Source organism: Peromyscus leucopus, chromosome 5, assembly GCF_004664715.2.
Source record: "Peromyscus leucopus breed LL Stock chromosome 5, UCI_PerLeu_2.1, whole genome shotgun sequence".
Classification (NCBI taxonomy): domain Eukaryota; kingdom Metazoa; phylum Chordata; class Mammalia; order Rodentia; family Cricetidae; genus Peromyscus; species Peromyscus leucopus.
Window position 1 is genome coordinate 94,373,498 of NC_051067.1, and position 22,733 is coordinate 94,396,230.

General features: G+C 38.1%; 1 protein-coding gene across 1 annotated transcript in view; it reads right to left on the reverse strand.

The window, feature by feature from the left end:
- Iqcm (IQ motif containing M) overlaps positions 1–22,733 on the reverse strand; it is a 469,797-nt gene that overhangs the window by 283,529 nt on the left and 163,535 nt on the right. Inside the window, exon 7 of the mRNA XM_037206157.1 lies at positions 21,237–21,316. Within this exon, the coding sequence (XP_037062052.1) occupies positions 21,237–21,316 (80 nt within the window). The remainder of the gene's footprint in view (positions 1–21,236; positions 21,317–22,733) is intronic.

Sequence of the window (22,733 nt, forward strand, 5' to 3'; positions counted from 1 at the left end):
CAGGTTAAGTGTTTATATTATTAGAGGAACAAGACAGAGCCCCAGGCATTGAGAAGTACATAGTCTAACAGAAAGAATGAGAGAAACTCTCAGCCATTTGTGGTGCCACACAGTGTGGGATGCTCACTGGGAACCAATGCCCTGATGGGATGTCAGGGCAGCATGACAGGTAAGGAGACAGTTTAGGTAGACATCAGGGCACTGGGCAATTTCTGGCCCTAAGTGGAAGACAATAGTAAACATAAGGAGCTAGGGCACAGAGTCTCATATTCTCAGGGCATCTATACCCTCTTTTAGGATCTCTATAGCCTAAGTGCATTGTTTTATCAATACAGGGAGGTGTGAGAGAACCTAGTTACTATAATTTGGCCCAGCAAAGGTCTATGTGTTAGTTAGTCTTAGTTCCTAGGGAGCTTTTGTTGGCCTACTGGGAGATGGTAGAGCCTTCAAGGGGTGAGGCTTTCCTGTGAAGTAAGGGGATTTTCCTTACCACATCCCTATCCTGACGTTCTTATCTCCCACAGTAGGCCTACAGTAAAACAGGCAGGTCCACCCATAGACTGAAATCTCCAAAATGATGGACCAAAATTCATTTTCCTCTTAAATTTATTGTATCAGGCATTCCATTATAGTATTAGGAAGTTTATTGGCACACATGTCAGAATCCAGAAGTTTCTCATGCTATCCAGAAGGATATTCTGGCAAGAAATGACTGGGATGTGGGGGATTCCTCATGAAACCTAAAGGTTTATGTAATACTGCTGTTTTCCTTAAGGCCATAAGAACAAACTCCAAATAAATGTCTCTCATGAACTGGGATGGTTCTCTAACTCCTGGTTTAAGACATAGAGTTTTACTGTAAATATATTTTCTGTCATAACTTTACAGCACTCTAGATGATGCACAATGACCATCCTTTCTAGTTTGCCTAAAACAGCTCCATGTGGATACTGAACATCACGTTTCAGGGGAAACTTAAAGGTTCAGGGCTGGCTGGACTAGTGGGTTACTCTACAACTTCCTGCCCCCAAATCTTCTATGGGAAAAGGTGTCAGCATTGCTTTCATTAGTGAAATGTTATTTTTAAAACCTACTACTATAAAATGACCCCCCAAATCATACAAAACTACATGTGTATCTGAGTTTAACAGAGAGGGCCCAAATCAGTGCCACAGAATCCTCACTCTCCAAAGAATTTTCTTTCCTGCCAAATGAACCATTTTTATGACTCTTGTAAATATTTCTCACCCTTTTACATATTTGCAAATGGCCCTAAAAGAGAAAATCTTAGTTTTACATTTTTATTTGAACCTGATCTACCAAAACCAGCTTTGTGCTTTGCCTGTATGCTCAATGTTATATTATAAAACTGATGTATGTCAATGCAGGCTGTGTGCTTTTTGCTGTGAACTCCCCACTTAGATGAATGGATTTATAAGTTGTATTGTTTCCAGTCTGAGGTTATTATAGACTGTACCACTGCAAGCATTCTTGTTCGTCCATCTGTACATATGCAAGATGTTCTCAGATCTCTGCTAGAGTAAGTGCAGTCCATGGATTAGGAGCACCCTCAGCACTGGAGAGCTGCAGAGACCCCAACAAGACCTGAAAAGCCTGAAACTGCCATTGTAACAGGATTGATTTCTTTATCCCAGTCTGCGCAAATGACATATGCACACTTACACACTGCACCCCCACACTCTGCACCCTCACACTCTACACTCACACTCCACACACACTCTGCACCCTCACACTCTGCACTCACACTCTGCACCCTCACACTCTGCACCCTCACACTCTACACTCACACTCTGCACACTCACACTCTGTACACTCACACTCTGCACCCTCACACTCTGCACTCACACTCTGCACCCTCACACTCTGCACTCACACTCTGCACCCTCACACTCTACACTCACACTCTGCACCCTTACACTCTGCACCCTCACACTTTGCACCCTCACACTCTGCACACTCACATACTGCACCTTCACACTCTACACTCACACTCTGCACCCTCACACTTTGCACCCTCACACTCTGCACAGTCACATACTGCACCTTCACACTCTGCACACTCACACACTGCAACCTCACACTCTGCACCTTCATACTCTGTACCCTCACACTCTACACTCACTCTGCACACTCACACTCTGCACCCTCACACACTGCACCTTCACACACTGCACCCTCACACTCTGCACCCTCACACTCTGCACCCTCATACTCTGCACCCTCACACTTTGCACACTCACATTTTGCATCCTCACACTCTGCACTTACACTCTGCACCCTCACACTCTGCACCCTCACACTCTGCACACTCACACTCTGCACCCTCACACTCTGCACCCTCATACTCTGCACCCTCACACTTAGCACACTCACACTTTGCATCCTCACACTCTGCACTTACACTCTGCACCCTCACACTCTACACTCACACTCTGCATATTCACACTCTGCACTCTCACACTTTGCACACTTACTCTGCACCCTCACACTCTGCACCCTCACACTTTGCACTCTCACACTCTGCACTCTCAATTATTTTTATGCCTTAACTATGCTAGTTTTTTTCACTATCTTGAAAATTAGTTTTGAAAATAACACTCTAAATATTTAAAATACATATTGAAAGACTTTTCATGAATTAAAATATGTGAAACAGAGGAGTGTGCATAGGGTCAGAGGGGAGGTGACAGAGACTGAATTGGAGGAGGGGAGGGAGGGGAAACTGCATTTGGGATATAAATAATCATCATCATTAAAAAAAAAAAAAAAGCACAAGTTCACAAGGTAGCCCTGGTTGGCCTAGACCAGGTTAGCCTCAAACTCACAGACATTAGCTTGCCTTTGCCTACTTCATATTGGGATTAAAGGCATATACCACCACACTTTATATATATATATATATATAATCTCCTATAGTACTTTAATTTATATTCTTTCTAATAAATTATGAATTATAATCACTATTAGCTATTTTAATTATATACCTTTGTCAATAGGAATTTAATTCTGGAAAGGTAAGAAGAAGCTGCAGCCACAAAGACTGACTGGCTGATTAGAACTGCAGTGATGTGAACACACTGGGATGTTGTATGCCCAGAGGCTACCGTGGGCTAACTTTAACGCCCTGAAAAGCAGTGCTTATCCACCTTCTCGGTTCAAACTAGCATCCTGTGACTAACACATAAAACTTTTTGGAGGTGGGAAGGATTGGGAAGGAGTTGTGGGAAGAGAAAAATATGATCAGAATATATTGCGTGAAAAAATTAATAAAAAGGGGGATAAAATGTTTAGAATCTGTAACTTAGCATACCATTGGCTTGCACCAACCCAAAGGCTGAGAACAATCTCCAGATGGCATCTGAGGCCTGTGGAAAACCTACCTTTGTACCTCACGGCACCACCTCTCACCCACCAGTTACTTTAAACTTGATTTATGAATAGCTGTGTTCTGTAAAGCTACAAAAGTTCGTGAAATTGCATCCACAGAGGAACACAGAACTGAGAGAAACCTAAATTCCTCAGGCACTGTCACTCAAATTTGGCTACAAAGTAAACTGTCCCTGATTCTTTTTAAGGTGAGAACTGTGGGTCGGTGTTTTTTTTCTTATGTTTTGTTTTATTTTGCTTGTATTTCGCATTGATACCTTATACCCAGTAGACATTTTTTCTACTACTATTTATTAACAGTTTATTTTTAACTCTGATAGATATCTGTGCCTTTTTGAATCTACCTTTTCATTTACATCTCAGCTTATAGTAAAAATCACTGTTCATTGATTACTCTCAATTTTCACTTACCTATTTGTTTTTTAACTTCCCCAAAGATGTTATCAAACCTACATATTTTTAAATCAACAGTTAGTTTATTAAGCACACAGATTTCTCAGCCATTATTAAGAAATCTGTTTCCTCCTCCCTCCCTCCCTCCCTCCCATCCTTCCACCCTTCCTTCCCTCTCTCTCCTCCTCCCTCCCATCTCCACCCTCACCCTCTACCCCTCCTTTTGAGGCTTTAATTTTTTCTCTTTTGGTTTCTCAAGCCATGTATTTTTATAAACTAAACTTAAAATTAATTGGACATCCTTAGTCTAAGCAGTGATATTTTTCATAAACTCTAAACTATTCTCAGTATCATTTCTTTAACAATCACTTCGTCACACCCTTGGAGGGCTGCTGTCTGCTTCCTGGGCTGTGCTCTCAGACTTGTGGGAACCTGTCATGGTTCTGGCTTCTCACTCTTACCCTCACTGCCGTGCCTTCCCACTCACCATTCTCAGTTGCATCTACATCACTTTCCTACTCGTTATAGTCCTTTCTTCCTAGAATGCTCCTAAATATGTCCACTGACAATATAATTGCTAGGTCTCAAAGAAACTTCGAATAGATGGCTAGTGGAGGTGTCTATTTAACATGTTAAAGTGGATGCTGGCCTCTAGGTTCTCCCAGAATCTCTCGGCATCTTTGGCAAGTACCTGTTACAGAGTCCTACCTCTTTTCAGCATTTCTCACTCCTGCCCCCTACTCAAACCTCTCCATCCCCCAGCTTCACTTCTCTTCTATAACACCTAGCCATTTTGACTAGTGCTCTCTTGGTCTTTCTCTCGGGCCTCTTGGTTCTTCTCCCTTTTTGGATCCTCTCCTGTCCTCTCTCTTTTCCTCTTCTCCACTTCCCTCCCCTCCTCTCCTCTCTTTTCCTTCCTCCTCTCTTTTCCTCTCCTGTCCTCTCTCTGTTCCCCTCCCCTCCTCCTCTCCCCTTCCCTCCTCTCCCCTTTCTCTCTTATCCTTCCCCTTCTCTCCTTCCCTCCCCTCCTCCTCTCCTCTCCTCTCTCTCTTTTCCTCTTCTCTCCATTCCCCTCTCCTCCCCTCCTCTCTCCTCCCCTCCCCTCTCTTCCCCCTCCTTTCTCTTTTCCTCTCCTCTCCTCTCCAATATTAGAATTCTCCCTCTAGTAGAGTTCCTACACTGAGGTGCCTATTTAGCAATAACTATCAAACTTTTATTTCTAGAAATTCTACTAGTTTTATTTCAAATTGGTCTCACTTTTTATAATTTCATGTTCTATGTATCTATTTTCAAATTATCATTATTTCATTAAGCACACTAAGCATAACTTCTTTAATATCTGAATCCAGTCATTAGAAAATATCTGAATTTGGATAAGACTGTCAATAATATATATTTTTTGGCTGATTCTTACAACTTTTGTACTGTTTCCTTATATGGTTAACTTTTTAGTTACTCAAATGCCACCACTCTTTAAAAATAATTTACATAATCCCCTGTGGTAAAATAGAGTTTGCATTTCCTTTTGACAGCAGCCTGGGGGCATTAACAGTTGGAAACCATCTTAAACTATGTTAAAATTTGAAGTTTCCTGACCATCCTAGGCAGTTACAGGAGTCCATGAAAGGCATTGTAAGTGGCCACAACTCCTGATTCAGATAAGCAGCAAAATATTCTTTACAAATAGAGTTAAAGATTAAAAAGTAGCTGATCCCATCATTCTCTAGAGAAGGGGCCACTTTCATTCTGCTTAGCTTCTTACCTCAGCTTAAATCTAGATTGTCCTTTGTAAAAATCACTAACATAGGTCCTCAGCCTATTCTCCTCACTCACAGGCTTTTTCAAGACACTGCATCCCAATTTGGATTTGGTACTTATCTGGCCAGGAGCTGCTCAACTGTTTTTTTAGTTCTTTAGTGATTTATTTTAAATCAGTTTTCTCTGGGGATGAGCCCCTGATAGACTTTCCAACCCCAAGTGCTTAGCCCTAAACACATGTACATACAAACAACACTAAAATGGGTATATCTATTGAGTTATATGTGTGTGTATATGTATGTAGGTAGGTATATAATCTACTTAGTTACATGCTTATATGTATGTAAGTAACAATATTAACTATAGAAGCAGAGGTCATAAATTTTGAGAGGGATAAGAGAACATTGGAAGATTTGAAAGAAAGGTAGGAGTGAAAATGATATAAATACATTATTCTTATATAAATTCTCAAAAAAATTAAAAAATGTATCTGAACTCTATGACTTTAAAAGGGTAATTTATCAAAATAATATTTTCCCTTGTTATGCAGAAATAAATACTCCATTATAATCATCAAGCCCCTGAGAACTTAAACTTTTATTCATTGACAAACTAATTCAAAGCATCATTCCTGTGTCCCCATTTTCTGGGCTGCATAACAAAGGCTTGTGTGTGCTTGCACAACTGTCAATCTGTCCATCAAACAGGCAACTGAGAAACTCCGGCATCTGAACATCCTGATACAGGAGCAAAAAAAGGCCTCCAAATACTTTTCATTCAACTTAAGAAACTTATAAATTTAAACAAAATTAAAATAAGGATAGCTTTGATAAAATGAACAGTGTTTATGCTTTCAAAGAGTTGTTTCACAAGCTTGTTTATCTGATTTTAAAAAATTGAAGTTAAAAACAACTAGCTAATTCATTCTCCACCAAACAGGACTTATTTTGTGGGTTAAATTGAGTTCTAATCCCTAATACCTGAGAATGTGAGTGTATTTGAAAATAGGATCATTGCAGGTATGATTGGCTAATCAAGATGAGATAATACTAAAGTAGTGAGGGTCCCTAACTTAGTCTGCCTGCATCTTCACAGAAAGAAGAGACATGTAGTCACACAGAAAGATGCTGCTGTGATGTCAGAGGTACAGATGGAGCAATTCCTCCAGTTTAAAAAAGACAGGGAAGGGTCCTCTCCCAATGGCTATGAAGGGAGCACAGCTCTGCCAGCACCTTTGGTCCAGGGATCCATCCTCTAGGGCAATGGTTCTCAACCATCCTAATGCTGTGACTCTTTAACATAGTTCCTCATGTTGTAGTGACCCCCAACCATAAAATCATTTTCATTGCTACTTCATAACTGTAATTTTGTTACTGTTATAAATCATAATGTAAATATCTGGTATTTAGGATATCTGATATGTGACCCCCATGAAAGAATTGTTGAAAACCCAAAGGAGCCATGACTCACAGGTTGAGAAACACTGCTCTAGGACCATAAGACAATAGACTTCTGTTATTATTAAACCACATGGGGGTAGTTTATTTCAGCAGCTAGAAGAATGTACTCTACTGAAATGTTAGTTTGCATCTTGTATCTTATAAACAAGTGTTGATGAAATTCTAAGAATATCACTTAGCATAAAAGTACAGAGTGATAATAATGCTTTATGCCAAGGATTCACATATTTGAATTCTAATTCTTTCAGGGAGATTAACTTCTTGTCATTTATTTCAATGTATCAAAATAATATTATACATCATGATTCATAAAATTTGGAACAAAATGAAGTCTTTACCTCTTTCACTTCTCAAAAATAATTAATAACCAATAAATACCACATTGCAAATTATTTAAATGAAACTAGGCAACATAGACCCTCCTAGCATATTATATAAGGGGTAAACCTCTTCCTAGCAGGCATCAGAGTAAAGTGGGAGTGTGAGCAAAAGGCTGCCACAGATGCTCACAGCTGCTAATCTTGGAGAAAATGACTGGCCACAGTGTAAGTAAGAATCAGGTCTATCTGGGGAAATGGGGATAGGTTCCTTATTTTATAGACAATAGAATCACTCTTGCTATTTTAGGGGATCTTAAGAATTTTGAATGGTGAAGCTGAAAGGTCTTCATAAATATTCTCAGCACTTAGCCTCCAGATGAGGTAGAAGGGAGGGTGGGTATCCAACGAAGTGAATTGTCTCTCGGTGTGGAAATAAAGCAGCTGGGGAAATAAAGGCAAAATAGCTCTGTACATTCACAAACCATGTCATTAAAGGAGCCCCCGTTACTCACTAGCTATTCACACCCAAGCTTTCCTCAAATGGCCGGGCCTAGAAAAGCTCAATACATTCAAATTGAGTAATAATTAAAAACTAGCTAGCAGTTAATGCATACAAAATACTGCAGAAAACCAACAGTGGAAGAGGATTCAGTGTGTGACAGATATGTCAGAGGCAAAACTTATTACTAGGAACAAAACAGATGAGAAGTGCTGACGCAAATTAATAACAGACAAGCTGGCCAGGCACACTATGTAACAGATTGAGAAAGGGATAAAAGTTGGCCACTACCACAAAAAGAACCAATTTTTAATAAAAGCAAAATACAATAAAACATTAAAGATAATTATCTGAGTTGGTAAGTTTAGGAGAGAAGTAAACCAAGAAAATAAAAGCATTTTCAGAAATGAAAAAAGGGGAGAGGATATTGAAAATAGGATTGATGAATGTGGACAACCTGAAACAATAAAACTTTCTAAGGAATTAGAAGAACAATGATAGCAAACAGGAAAGAAACAAAATAACACAAAGTATAGCAAGTTAAAGACAGTTAACAAAATACTGAAATACAATTAGAGTCTTCAAACTGAAGGATATCAATTCTCTTAGCAGACAATTCAAGGCACTCTATGATACTCACTAAAAATCACCTCAGAAAACACACTAAAGTTGAGAAATGAAGAGCACAGTCTGTCCAGAAACTATACAAGATACATAAGAGAAAGGAGTGTAATAGACATCTTTTATTAGTATGAGCTGTGAATAACCATTAACCTAAATTTTTGAGAAAGGAAAAGAAGCTGATGAGTGGTTGAACTGACCCAAGACCGACAGCTCGGGGTACCAATATCATCAGTAATTATTAAATACTATAACTTAAACATAGTAATCTATTTAAAGTATGGGGGCACATACAAAAATAACATATCTAGTGAAATCAGGGGGCAGAAAGGGAGATGGGAACAAAGGCAAGTTCTGTTAGCCTGCTATGGCAGCACACCTGGAACCTCAGCTGTTGGGAACATGAGGCAGGGGGACTGAGTTCAAGGCAAACAGGGCTACATCCCAGGACCCTGTTTCAACAACAACAAAACTGCTCATGACACAGACTTAAAACTACATTTAAAGAAAAACAGAAAGCATGTCTTCCACTCATGAATGCAGGAACAGCATCTTGTCATAGACAAATAGAAAACTGGACAAAAGGGTTTTTTGTTTTGTTTTGTTTTGTTTTGTTTTTTATAAAAACAGCAGTGAGTAATGTTGCGCTTATCAGGTCAGACAAGCTCAACAGAGAAACAATACAAGAACAGAAATAGACATGCATTTACAGAAACCCGTGTGTGGTGGAGGTGATCCTGAAGTCAGAGGACATGTCAGTAAAGATTTCTATGATTATTAAGGAAGAAGAACAAGAAAGAATGAAAATGAATATTTTGCTTACTTTTGCCCAAATTCAACTCTAAGGAACCTAAACAACTTAAATATGAAAACTGGGCATTAATTCTGTGCTTGAAGAAAAATTTTTAATGTTTAACAAACAACATTAAAAAAGAAATGGGTCTATAAAGAACTCATTGATAAATTATGCTTCTATTTGTGAAAAACATTAAATGTTTGTAAAGATAAATAATAAAGAACAGGAGAATTTTTCAACTGACAAAATACAGTTTAGAATATTTTATAAAGAACCACTACAACTCAGAAACAGGACAAAGCCAAAGGAAAAGTAGATAAAATTGAATGGGACTTTAAAAAACTATTAAGATAGTCAAGTAGTATAAGAAAAAAAACTAATATTCAACTTCATTTCCAGGAAAGCAAAGCCAAATTTTAAAGAAATGCCCGTATCCCAACTCATAGGTCTGAGGTAAGAGTTTAAAGAACCAATCACAACAGGGAAGTACTGTCTGCAGGTGGAGCACAGATCAGTACAACCTGGCTGGGTGGCTAGGCATTATTGAGGAGTTGAAGACTTCAACTCCCAGAGTCACAAAATTTCTCTTCAGTATGTACCTCAGAGAAAGAAGCCTTTCCACACACCCAGCACAAAGTGGGTATGTCCATGACAGTCCAAAAGTGCGCCTGCACCATGACACCCAGCGCCAGCAGTGTGTAGACACGGGTATGGTCTGTAAGCAATAGTGGCACAGAAAAGCCATACACAACACAACAAATGACTCATCTCCACTGCTCCCGGTGATGAAGGTGGACAGGAAAGCAAGGAAGCTAGCAGGATAGTGCTAATGTTAGCAGTCATCTCTGAGGGATGCAGCAGAATGCTCTAACAGGGAAGAGGGGTGGGGATGGAGAGGCTTCTGAGTAGCACATGAAACACTATAATAGGACCTGTGCAGTGCTATCACAGAGTTGATTTTTATCATCATTCCTCACATCATCCTGGGCCAGCCAGCTACATAACTTGCAGAGTCCAAAAAATGAAAATGGTGAATTATTTAAGAAAAATGAATAAATGGAGAAAACATTTTGATTCAGGGGTGTCCACCTGTCATGTTTATCACAGTTACTCAGACTCCACACCCATCCTAAACCTTCCTTGCTTTGGCACCCACACTCCACACTAGGGAAGTGTTAGTGACACTACTTGGTAGAATCCAAGAGCAGACTGTCAAGAACCTGCCCTGTAAAATGGGTGTGGGGTGGCAGGAGGTAGGACAACTGGAAGCCAAGCCGCAAGCCTCCAAAGTACGGCCCATCATCACAGCAGACTCAAGCACACAGCACCAATTTGAAAACCAATTTATAAAGTTATTAAGAATTTCAAGGTCACAGAGTATTAGATCATTTGCAAGGGTGAGGTCATATGCCCATGAAACCAGCCTCCATTCTCAGGTTCCTGCCTGTGTGTGTGTGTGTGTGTGTGTGTGTGTGTGTGTGTGTCCTGCACGTTTCACAGTTCTACGTGTTTGTTATGCTCGGTCTGTGTGAATGTGTCTGTAGGACAAGGAAGAACAAATTATGCACCCTTGTGCTTGACAGTTCTCTGGGCGATGGCCCAAACAGAGGGGTGCTAAGGAGACCTGAAGTGATGGGGATATTAAGTTTTCAGATTGGATATATGACTGCCACTTATTCACCAAAATGTTCATGTATCCAAATGTGGACCTGCATGCTTAGAGGCTGTTTTATAAATTAAGTATTTATGCTTAAGATCATGGGCAATTAATTCCACAGCATGCTAAGCAATTTAACATAATTGCCCTTAGCTATAATCTTGGTGCCAAGAACCTCCTACTCTTTGATTCTAGTTTTTTTCCACTAAGTTGTAACTGAAAAAAAAAAATACTATGTTTTGGTAGGTCAATTTATAAAATATAATAAAAATAAACACAAATATTTTAAATCCCTAATATGTTAATTCACACTGAAGATTGGATAAACATGAAGTCAGGGGCACTTTACCTGTCATCAGGGGAGTACACAGTTTCATTCCAATGTTCTTTGGCCTTGTCTTCCTTATCTTCATTCTTTTTAAATATTGTTGTACATTTGCTATATACCAAGTGTCATGAAATACAGAAAAGTGGTCAAGGTCTCTTGACACACACAGCCAAAAGCTGTGTTCAAACACTACAAGCCATGGATTTTTTTAAACACATAAAGTGTATCCAAAATTGAAATATGTGGTAAGCTTCCCTATCCACCAGATTTCAAAAGCTTAATGAGAAAAAAGGCATATGAAATGTATTACTAATGACTTTTCATATTGATTATATATAGAAATGATATATTTAGCCATATTAAATAAAGTATCTTTAAATTTTATTTCACCTCCTCTTCACTTTTTTTTTTTAAAGATTTATTTATTATGTATACAGTCTGTCTGTATACCAGAAGAGGGTACCAGATCTCATTACAAATGGCTGTGAGCCGAGCCGGGCGTTGGTGGCGCACGCCTTTAATCCCAGCACTCGGGAGGCAGAGCCAGGCGGATCTCTGTGAGTTTGAGGCCAGCCTGGGCTACCAAGTGAGCTCCAGGAAAGGTGCAAAGCTACGCAGAGAAACCCTGTCTCAAAAAAAACCAAAAAAAAAAAAAAAAAAAAAAAAAAAACAAATGGCTGTGAGCCACCATGTGGTTGCTGGGACTTGAACTCAGGACCACTGGAAGAACAACCAGTGCTCTTAACCGCTGAGCCACCTCTCCAGCCCCCTCTTCACTTTTTTAATGCACTAGGAAAATACAATTTTTCTTCTATTGTACATTATGGGTCTAAGGGTGTTCTCTCTTAGTGTTGCTATAGGATGTATGAATGAGTTCTCTACCTATAATTTTAAAATGCTGTGTCTAAAACTATTTAAAATAACAAACACATGAAATCTACTCAACACTATTAATATTTATTGACTATGTACTGTCTCCCTTGGAATTTCAGAAATTAGACTATCTGCAATTACCTAAGCCCTGTTGGTTCTCCCTGTGTGGCAGGTATAAGATGAGCAGAAAGCAGTCTTGATGGAGACATGGCTGTTACTGCAATGCTCTGAAACTGTCTCTCTTACCTCTCACATGTCCCTGAAAGACTTGCTGAGCCCTGATGTCACAGCATGCTTCCCTCCCAGCACGGACGCCTTTGATTGCTTACAATCTGGCATATTAGAAATATTTTCTCACATTTTCATGGAGAGGAAGAGGCAAGATCTCTTTTCAGATAACAAACTCTTACTTTTATCAAGTGCCTATTAAGGAGAGCCATGGGAATTCATGCCAGAAAAGTATTTTTCATATTAAATTATTACATGTTAAAAGAGCAACACAAACTAATTTCTAAATCACATTTCAAAGCTGTATAACACACAATAACCATATTGATATTTGTGAGACTGAATGAAAAAGTTCACTTTAAAAATATTCAAAGAAATGAGAAATATAGTATATAATGGTACAAAGACAAAAATTGTCAAAACTCCAGGCATATGTATATTACCAATTAGTTCATAATGTTGTGTGCTCTACAAAATGCTTATATCCCCTTTCTATTCTGAAAAACAGTTTGCTTTACTATATACTGATAATATAATAATTAAATAGCATAGCTGTCTTAAATACATATCAGACAACATGAACGTATGTAAATTGTTATAGTAAAAGGGAGTAAATATGAAACTGGAATCAGAACTATGATACTAGGACTGGGGTGTACTTCAGTAGTAGAGTAGCTGTGCAGCATAGTGAGGCCCTGGGGTTTTATCTATAGCACCATATATACGTACACACATTCACACATACTAAACATAACGTGACATTTACATGGCTTAGGCTGGTCATAAGCTTAATGATTCTTAGCTTCTCATAGGAAAAATTGGAAAAGTTAGGATTGAGCATACAGAAAATCCAAGAAGCAAATTTTATATATATATATATATATATATATATATATATATATATATGTGTGTGTGTGTGTGTGTGTGTGTGTGTGTGTGTGTGTTTGCGTATGTGTATATGTATATATATATAATGTGAAAAATTATACTACTATTATATTAAAAATAAATTTATTGTTTTAAACATCTACTCTTTCATTAATATTTTGAAAAGTCATTATACTGAAGAATAACAAAATATCTAAATCATATTAAATTTCACTTTTGTCAGACATCTTAGTGTATGGTAATAATTAAAATTATACCAATGATTGAAAATAAGAAGACATTTGATGGTTACATAAAATTCTGGAAGTGAGAATTCATAGAATTAACAGGGTTACAGCAATGACTGAATGTATTCAGATAAGCTTCATGTATCTCTCAATCCACCTGCGGTTATATAGTAGATGCTGATATAAAGTTAAGCCTATCAAGAATGGTTATTTTTATCTATTTTGTACTTCTAAAATGAGTAGAGAACCCCTGATTCATCCATTCTCTTTGCTGTCTTTATACCCTATGGGAAGGCTGGGACAAACAATGTGATGTCTCTTCTCTGATATGGACTACTCCAGAAGGACATGCAGGAGGGGTAGATGAAGGACACCTTTTGGCACGTAGGAGTAGATGGGAATAATGTTATTGGAAGAAAACGAAATGGATATTTTATGCAATTAATCAAATAATATTAGACTTAACTATAGGAAACTGCTGTGGGATGTTCTGTATGGCAAATGTGTTGCTCTGATTGGTCAATAAATAAAACACTGATTGACCAGTGGCTAGCAGGAAGTATAGGCGGGACTAACAGAGAGGAGAAAAGAAAGAACAAGAAGGCAGAAGGAGTCACTGCCAGCCGCCGCCAGGACAAGCAGCATGTGAAGATGCCGGTAAGCCATGAGCCACATGGCAAGGTATAGATTTATGGAAATGGATTAACTTAAGCTATAAGAATAGTTAGCAAGAAGCCTGCCACGGCCATACAGTTTGTAAGCGTTATAAGTCTCTGTGTTTATTTGGTTGGGTCTGAGCCGCTGTGGGACTGGCAGGTGACAAAGATTTGTCCTGACTGTGGGCAAGGCAGAAAAACTCTAGCTACAGGAAATGTTTGAATTTGTGTTGCTACAGGTTTTTAAAAGATTAAAAAGCAAAATTCTAAGAAAATAAAACAAGTTGGTAATCATGGTTATGAGAAAGCAGAGCATTAATGGAAAATGTGGTTATTTTCTAAACATTCTTAATAAGGCTGTATATATTATAAAAATGAAATATGCAAATTTGTTATTTACCTGAATATAATATAAACATATAATGAGAAGAGTTTTGACTATTTGAAATTATTTTTGCTGCTAACACAATTCATTATGAGATATTCTTTGAGATTCCATGAGCCTAATACTTTATTGTCCTAACACAATGTCATTCATCTTATTGGAAGAAGATTCCACCATGCTGATAAGAAAATCATGCCATATATATTCATACCTAGAAAACATCCACACATATGCACCTTTAAACATATGTTTATGTTGATGGACTGAGAGAGAACTAATCAAAAAGAGAGAATGGGAAGGATGTGGCTGGGCTTCCTATTATCATAGTTTTTATTTAAATTTTTTTTTCATTTTATATATCAACCACAGTTCTCCCCTCTCCCATCCTCCCACTCACCCTCTCTCATCCACTCCACTCCTCATCCATTCCTCATAGGGGGTAAGACCTCTCTTGGGAAGACAACACAGGCTGGCATGCCAAGTTGGGGCAGGACCAAGACCCTCCCCCATGCATCAAGGCTGAGCAAGGTATCCCACCATAAGGAATGGGCTCTAAAAAGCCAGTTCATGTACCCAGGATAAATTCTGGTCCCATTGCCAGGGGCCCAACGAACAGATGAAGCCACACAACTGTCACCTACATTCAGAGGCCTAGTTTGGTCCCATGCAGGCTCCCCATCTGTCAGTGCAGAGTCTGTGAGCTCCACTAGCTCAGGTCAGCTGTCTCTGTGGTTTTTCCCATCAGTATCTTAACCCCACCCCCACCCCTCACCCACCCTCATTGCTCATATAATCCCCCCTACCCCTCTTCAACTGAACTCAAGGAGCTCAGCACAGTGCTCAGCTGTGGATCTCTACATCTGCTTCCATCAGTTACTGGATGTAGGTTCTATGATGACAATTAGGGTAGTCACCAATCTGGTTACAGGGGAAAGGTAGTTCAGGCACCTTCTCCACTTAAAAAAAATCAGTAGCCTCTTATATCCAAATGATAAATGGGCTGAAAAAGAAATTAGAGAAACATCACCCTTTACAATAGCCACAAATATCATAAAATATCTTGGGGTAACTAACCAAACAAATGAAAGACCTGTATGACAAAAAACCAGAATAGGATAGCTACAACAATCCTGTACAATAAAGGAACCTCTGGAGGCATCACCATTCCTGAGTTCAAGTTCTACTATAGAGCTATAGTAACAAAATCAGCTTGGTATTGGCATAAAAACCAACACGTGGATCAATGGAATTGAATTGAAGACTCTGACATCAATCTACATACCTATGAATACCTGATTTTTAACAAAGAAGCCAAAATTGTACAATGGAAAAAAGAAAGCATCTTCAACAAATGGTGCTGGCATCACTGGATATCAACATGTAGAAGACTGCAAATAGATCCATATCTATTGCCATGCACAAAACTCAAGTCCAAATGGATCAAAGACCTCAATATAAATTCAGTCACACTGAACCTGATAGAAGAGAAAATGGGAAGTAGCTTTGAATGCATTGGCATATGAGACCACTTCCTAAATATAATACCAGTAGCATAGACACTGAGAGCAACAATTAATAAATGGGACCTCCTGAAACTGAGAAGCTCCTGTAAGGTAAAGGACAGGGTCAATAAGATAAAATGGCAGCCTACAGAATGGGAAAAGATCTTCACCAACTTCACATCTGACAGAGGGCTGATCTCGAAAATATATAAAGAACTAAAAAACTAGACATCAAAATACCAAATAATCCAATGAAACATGGAGTACAGAATTCTCAACAGAAGAATCTCATATGGCCAAAAGACACTTAAGGAATTGCTCAACATCCTTAGCCATCAGGGAAATGCAAATCAAAATGACTCTGAGATACCATCTTACACTATCAGAATGGCTAAGATCAAAAACGCTGATGACAGCTTATGTTGGAGAGGATGTGGAGTAAGGGGAACACTCTTCCACTGCTGGTCGGAGTGCAATCTTATACAGCCACTCTGGAAATCAATATAGTAGTTTCTAAAAAAGCTGGGAATCAACTTACCCCAAGACCCAGCGATATTACTCTTGGGCATATACCAAAAGATGTTCAACCATACCATAAGGACACTTGCTCAACTATGTTCATAGCAACATTATTCGTAATAGCCAGACCCTAGAAACAACCTAGATATCCCTCAACTGTAGAATGGATAAAGAAAATGTGGTACATTTACACAATGGAGTAATACTCAGCTGTTAAAAAAAAACAAAAACAAAAAAAAATGACATTATGAAACTTGTAGGCAAATGGATGGAACTACGAAAAAATCATCCTGAGCAAGGTAACTCAGACCCAGAAAGACAAACATAGTATGTACTTACTCATAAGTAGATATTAGACACAAAGCAAAGGATAACCTGGCTACAATTCTCAGCCCAGAGAAGCTGGGTAACAAGGAGGACCCTAAGAGGGACATGCACGGATTGCCCCAAGAAGGAGAAATAGTTAAGATCTCCTAGGTAAACTGGAAGGGGGAGGTAGGGGGAGTGAATAGGAGGTTGGGGATGGGAACATGAAGGGTTGAGATGGTTGAGTTGGAGGAGGGGTGGAGAGGGAGAGCAATATCTTGACAGAAGGAATTATCTTGACAGAGGGAGCTATTATGGGATTAGGGAAAAATGTGGTGCTGGGGAAACCCCCAAGGATGACTCCAGCTAAGACTATTATCACAGTTATTAAGTAGAAACTCTAGGCAAATAGGAAGAAATGTGAGCCATGAAAACCAACGCCTCTAAAGAACATGAGGCCCCTATGGAATCTGGCTTCCTTAGGTTTGTGAACTTATTTTTATGACTTCCTGATAAACCAGCCAAAATTCTAATTATCTTTTAATATTTAACCAGTATTTTAGTCTTTGGGTAGAAAAAGAACGAAACAAATAAAAAACCCTCAAAGCTATATTCTTTACAGGACAATTTTCAATTCAAAATGAAAGAAAATATTTGAGCTCCATATGTATAAAAATTATTCTAATAAATTATAGTATATCTCCTAATTGAGTTACAAAATAAATAAATGGTACAACTGATTTACAAAATATGTAAGCTGGAGTCTGGGGGCCATATAAATATGCTGGTGAGGGAAATCACGAGCTGGGTGAAATCACTGGTGAAGTTAGTGCAGGGAGAGAACTAATTTTTTAAAGTTGTTGGACTTTATAAAGTGCCATGCATTATCAGTAGAATACTGGAGGTGCTATCTAGCTCTCTTTACGATTGACATGAAAGAGCATATATGGGATGATGGATGGAAGGCAAAAACCGTTAGAGGAAAAGAGCTAAAAGAGTTGAGAAGCTAAGGAATTAAAGACTTTATTTACCTATAGCAAAATTGCCAAGAATTATGACAAGCATTAGAGAGACTAACAAGGGTCCTAGGTTTAAAGTTAAGATATGAGAAGATGAGCACAAACCAATAATTACTACAGGAATCAAGCTAATGGAGAATGTCACTGGATGACATGAGAACCAAAGCTGAAAATTTTAGAAAGGGGGAAAATGGTCTGGAAGCAACAGTGATGAGGATTAGTGAGGACACTCTGTCTCCACCCTTAGATTCATGTGTTAAGGATGGGAGAAAGAAATGGCACCACTTTAGAGAGCCAAAGCAGAAATGTTTTCACAACAGTCTTCAGTTAGGCCTCGACTGTGAAGGGAATATTTTAAGAAGGTAAAAGGACTTTTTGATTGTTTTTGACATTCAGTGTGAGTTCCAGTAGCACAGTGAACAGATTCCAGAGTGGGAGAGGTGGTAGTGAGGTCAGATGAGAGACATGGAGTTACTGACCGTAGGCTTTAGCATTCCTCAGCATTGCAAGCCCACACCTGGTGGAGGCTGTATCAGACAGAAGTGTAGGGGATACTCAGTGATCTTCCCTGAGGGTCTCAAGACTGTGAACTTGGGGGAAATCACTGTCCTTCTATTGTTAACTGGCTGTAGAAAAACTAAGAACCAGCCACAGATAAAGGAAACTGTTTAACAATCTACTCCTTTCCTAAACAGTAACTTCATCCTTTCCTTGAAGACAACACATGAAACTTAAAGTCCACAGAGTCGAAGGGAACATCATCAGGTCACAGAATTTGTCACTTAGGACAATGTGGTTTTCTTTGACTAAACTCCCTCCTTCCAGAGTTTCTTTTGAAACTGTCTGTTAAGAACATCTTTCTTGAGGACTTGGGTTCAATTCCCGGCACCTACATGGTAGCTTACAACTGTTTGTAACTCCAGTTCCAGGGGATCTGATACCTTCACACCAATGCATAAATTTAACATAAAATAAAGTTAAATAAATTTAAAAAAAAGAACACCTTTCTAAATAAAAGTCCATACCATGGTTCTATTCCCTGTGACTCAGAAAGGTAAGAAACAGTTTGGAAATCACTGGTGAGAGGGTGTTTGTTGGAATATCAAATTAGAAGTGATTTATTGAATGTACTGAAGCAGGAAGGCAAAAGGGCAGGTTGAAGGTCTTGAACAAGATGACTCCCATGACAACAGCAGAGACAGGTGTCTCTATGAAGGGCCACAGTGTTCACACTGTGGAGGTGGTACTGTAAGACGGCTTCTCTTGTAGGATAGGTGCTGAGGCACTTCTTCGCAAACCAGGTGTTTGCTCCTATTGTGCCTTTGAGTTCATTCACTTGAAACTGTTACTGGTAACTACAGCTCCGTTTTGGTGAGCATCAGAGTGTGCCACACACCTCAACAAGCATGCACTAATCATTCTTAGTTTGGTGTTATTATTAGCCTCCACATATCTCCCATGAAGAAACAGTCACCAAGTGTTTCAGTAATTTGGATAAGGCTTCCACTTAGAAGCTAGGAGAATCAGAACACCAATATTAACACTAGCAAGCACTCTGCTACACCATTTTAAAACATGAGACTTCAAGGAGTGATACCCTAGTCATCCATTTAAATTCAATAAATCGATGGAAATCGGGATTGGTCTTGATTCCTATGATCTAGTTTTCTTTCTTTTCTCTTTCACTAAAAGTGATGATTTATTGATATTTTTGAAATGTTTAAGGTGATAGAAAATGACTGCACTTCTGAGGACACACCCATGCTCTTTGACTGCTTAAGTAACATTGTTATTTAATCAGCTTCAGTGAGTGCTTCTGTGATTACTGGAGACACATTTCAGCAAATAGAGCAGGAGCCCGTGTCAAACAGATTTTTAGAAAACATCATTAAAATGAACTTTAAAGGCATTTAAGAAATATTTAGTTTTTCAACAAAGATGTAATGCAATGAATGTATATAAATTATTTTAGAACAGAAATCAACATTTTTTCACATTTTATTTTAGAAAATAAATTGCTTGTCTCAAGCCTTTAGACATTTCTGTTTTAGTTGTTTTAGAAAAAAATTTCCAATTAAAAAATAATGGTTTAGCTAAAAACAAAACCAAATTCAGCAAAACTCCACATGTTAAAATAGTGGTTACATATCAACTCATATTGGAGATACATTTCATTTTAAAAGAGAAAGGAACAGAAAGCCTATAGCACTCAGAAATGATGGATTTATTACCATTTTTATGCTTTCAGAATATGTAGCTTTCTACTCTGACTGCTGAAGGGTGAGTGTTGAGAGATCTCTGAAATGAAACTGACAATGTGCTGGTGAGTCTGGTTTTAAGGCATAACACTGCAACACATTTTAGTTGGCTTAATGACACCACCACTTCAGTCCACTAACAGTCACAATGTTTTTAAAAACATTTAAAAATAGTGTCAAGTATTTTATTCCCTGAATTCTTTTTCCTTTGGGCACTGGTACAACTGTCCTGTGCCTCACTACCCTCTCTAGAGTGAAGTGACACACAGATACACTTCTCAGCTGCTCCATTCGGGTGCTGTCTCCTTTTAATTTGTCTCCATCATCCATCCATTCATTCAACATGAATGATGGGCTGATGTGGGGCAGGGACTGTGAAACGGACAGAGTCTTGTGTTGTCATGAGGCTGTGGTCCCTTTAGTATATATTTCAGGTATTTTAAAAGAATATTTTTGTATTAGAGCAACTTTAAGCAAATCTTGAAAATATCACAAGTGGTTGCAATTCTGCTCTTTTCCACTCAATTTCACAATAATCTGTAGCTGGGAGTCTCTCAACAAACATTTTTAAATGGTCTTTTTCTATCTTTTGTGCAGCATTAAACAGACAATGGCTGAGCCTTTGTCCAGATAGTCTTTGCACATGTAGGAGGAAAAAAATAATAGCGTGAAGATTAATAATATGAGTAACAAGTTATAAAGAAGGAAAACTACAACATGGTTTCCTTAAGTCAAAACCCCTCCTAGGTCTCCAAAATAGTCTGTAAGTTCCAAGCTTTCTGACTGTATTTAAAGGACTTTAAAATACCATATGTAGCTTCTTTTGAAGGAATTTTATATATTTTAAAAACAGTAACTTAGAAGAATTATTACTCAAAACCCTTTTGAATTCTAAGAATTTATCTTCACAGTTTCCCACAACATACTATATTTACACACATTTTTTAAAGATCCAACTTCTCAACTTTAAATAAAGTAACAAAAATTAGTTTTCAGTAGATGTCCCCAAATCTTTTTATCTTTTGACAGTTTTTAAAATGAAATAATATACAAGTGACTTTGCTTAGTACTGACTCTGATTTACATCGTGAAAATCACTACTGCTGCCTGCCTGTATTAGCTTAGGGAAACTCACCAGGTCCTCTCAGATGTCCCAGAGAAGAGGTCAGATTTTGTAAATTCAAGCCAACATGGGAATGGAAGGATTCCAACATTCTGTTTTCAAAACACAGAGTTACAACTTGAGTGATTCGGTCTCCCCTGTTTTGTAATCGACCCCCAAGTCTAACATTACAGGATTAAATGCTAGCCTCACATGCTCCCACATACTCCTGACAACAGGACTAGACCTGTGGTATCTTCAGTGTTCTGTAGAGGAAATATTATTGAAAGAATAACACTAAACTTTGCTAGTTCTTAGTGTGGACAAAATGTAGGAACATCTCCTTTCTGAGCAATCCTCACCTAACAAAAGTCTGGAAAATAAGCATCTTATCTATTTTTCATTGTTTGATAGGGGATTTTGAATAATATAATTTCCCTAATATCACTTATAGAGATTCAAACACATCTGTTGGATCTAGAGCCAAGGGCCATATAGACAGTTTAGAAAATGTAAATAACCAAAGAAAAGAAAAGAAAAGAAAAATCTTCTCTAATACCATCACTCTGATATTTTGCTACTTATTGCAAACCTAGAGTTTCTCATAGTCTAGGAACTACTCAAAGCCTTCTATATGTCCTACCTGATTTAATCCTCCCAACAAGCATCTGCTACTGCTTCTACTATTAATGTACTCATTTTATACATGTGGGAACTAAAATGCATAGGGTTATGTAGGTCAGATTATCCCAACTAGAAATAGATGGAGCCATGACTTGAAGTCATGTAATGGGGCTTCAGTAATTATATTACACTATTTTATTCTAACTTCATTTGACATGGTTAGCTGCATAATAATATTCCTTATCTTTTCAATGTTTATTTGTATATAAATGCAAACAAACTTTCTAAGAACTTAATATTATATTATGGACATCTTCACTAACATATATATATATATATATATATATATATATATGTATGTTGTTATATTGGACTGTCATTTAACATTATACTATATGGATTGAATATACTGATGGTTTATCAGTCTTCTAATGGATATTTGGGGTGCTCACACTTTTTTGCTATTATTAAAACCTCTTGAAAACCTTTGAGCATTCTCATCTGTGCACCTGTTCAATTACCTGATTGGTATAAATGCCTAGAGATGACATTGCTATCTGGATGTTATATAAGTGCTACATAGGTTTTTAGTACTTAAAATGTTTTCCTAAGAAAAAAATTAGCATGTATGGGGGAAGAGGCTATGACCATCCTGATCAGAGCTTGATATCAGACAGGGTGTAGGCACTAAATAAAGAGTAAGTAAGTTATAAGATGAACCCATCTCATCTCTCTGTCATGCATATGACATATCCATGGATTTGGTCAAGAACTGGAGTAATTCCATTTGAAATTCTAGAATTCATTTACATCCTACTAAAATTGAGGCAAAATGCACTTATTGGACAGTTTGCTTTACTTTCTAGCATGTGGACCACAGCTAAGTATTACTTAATCTTCAAATTA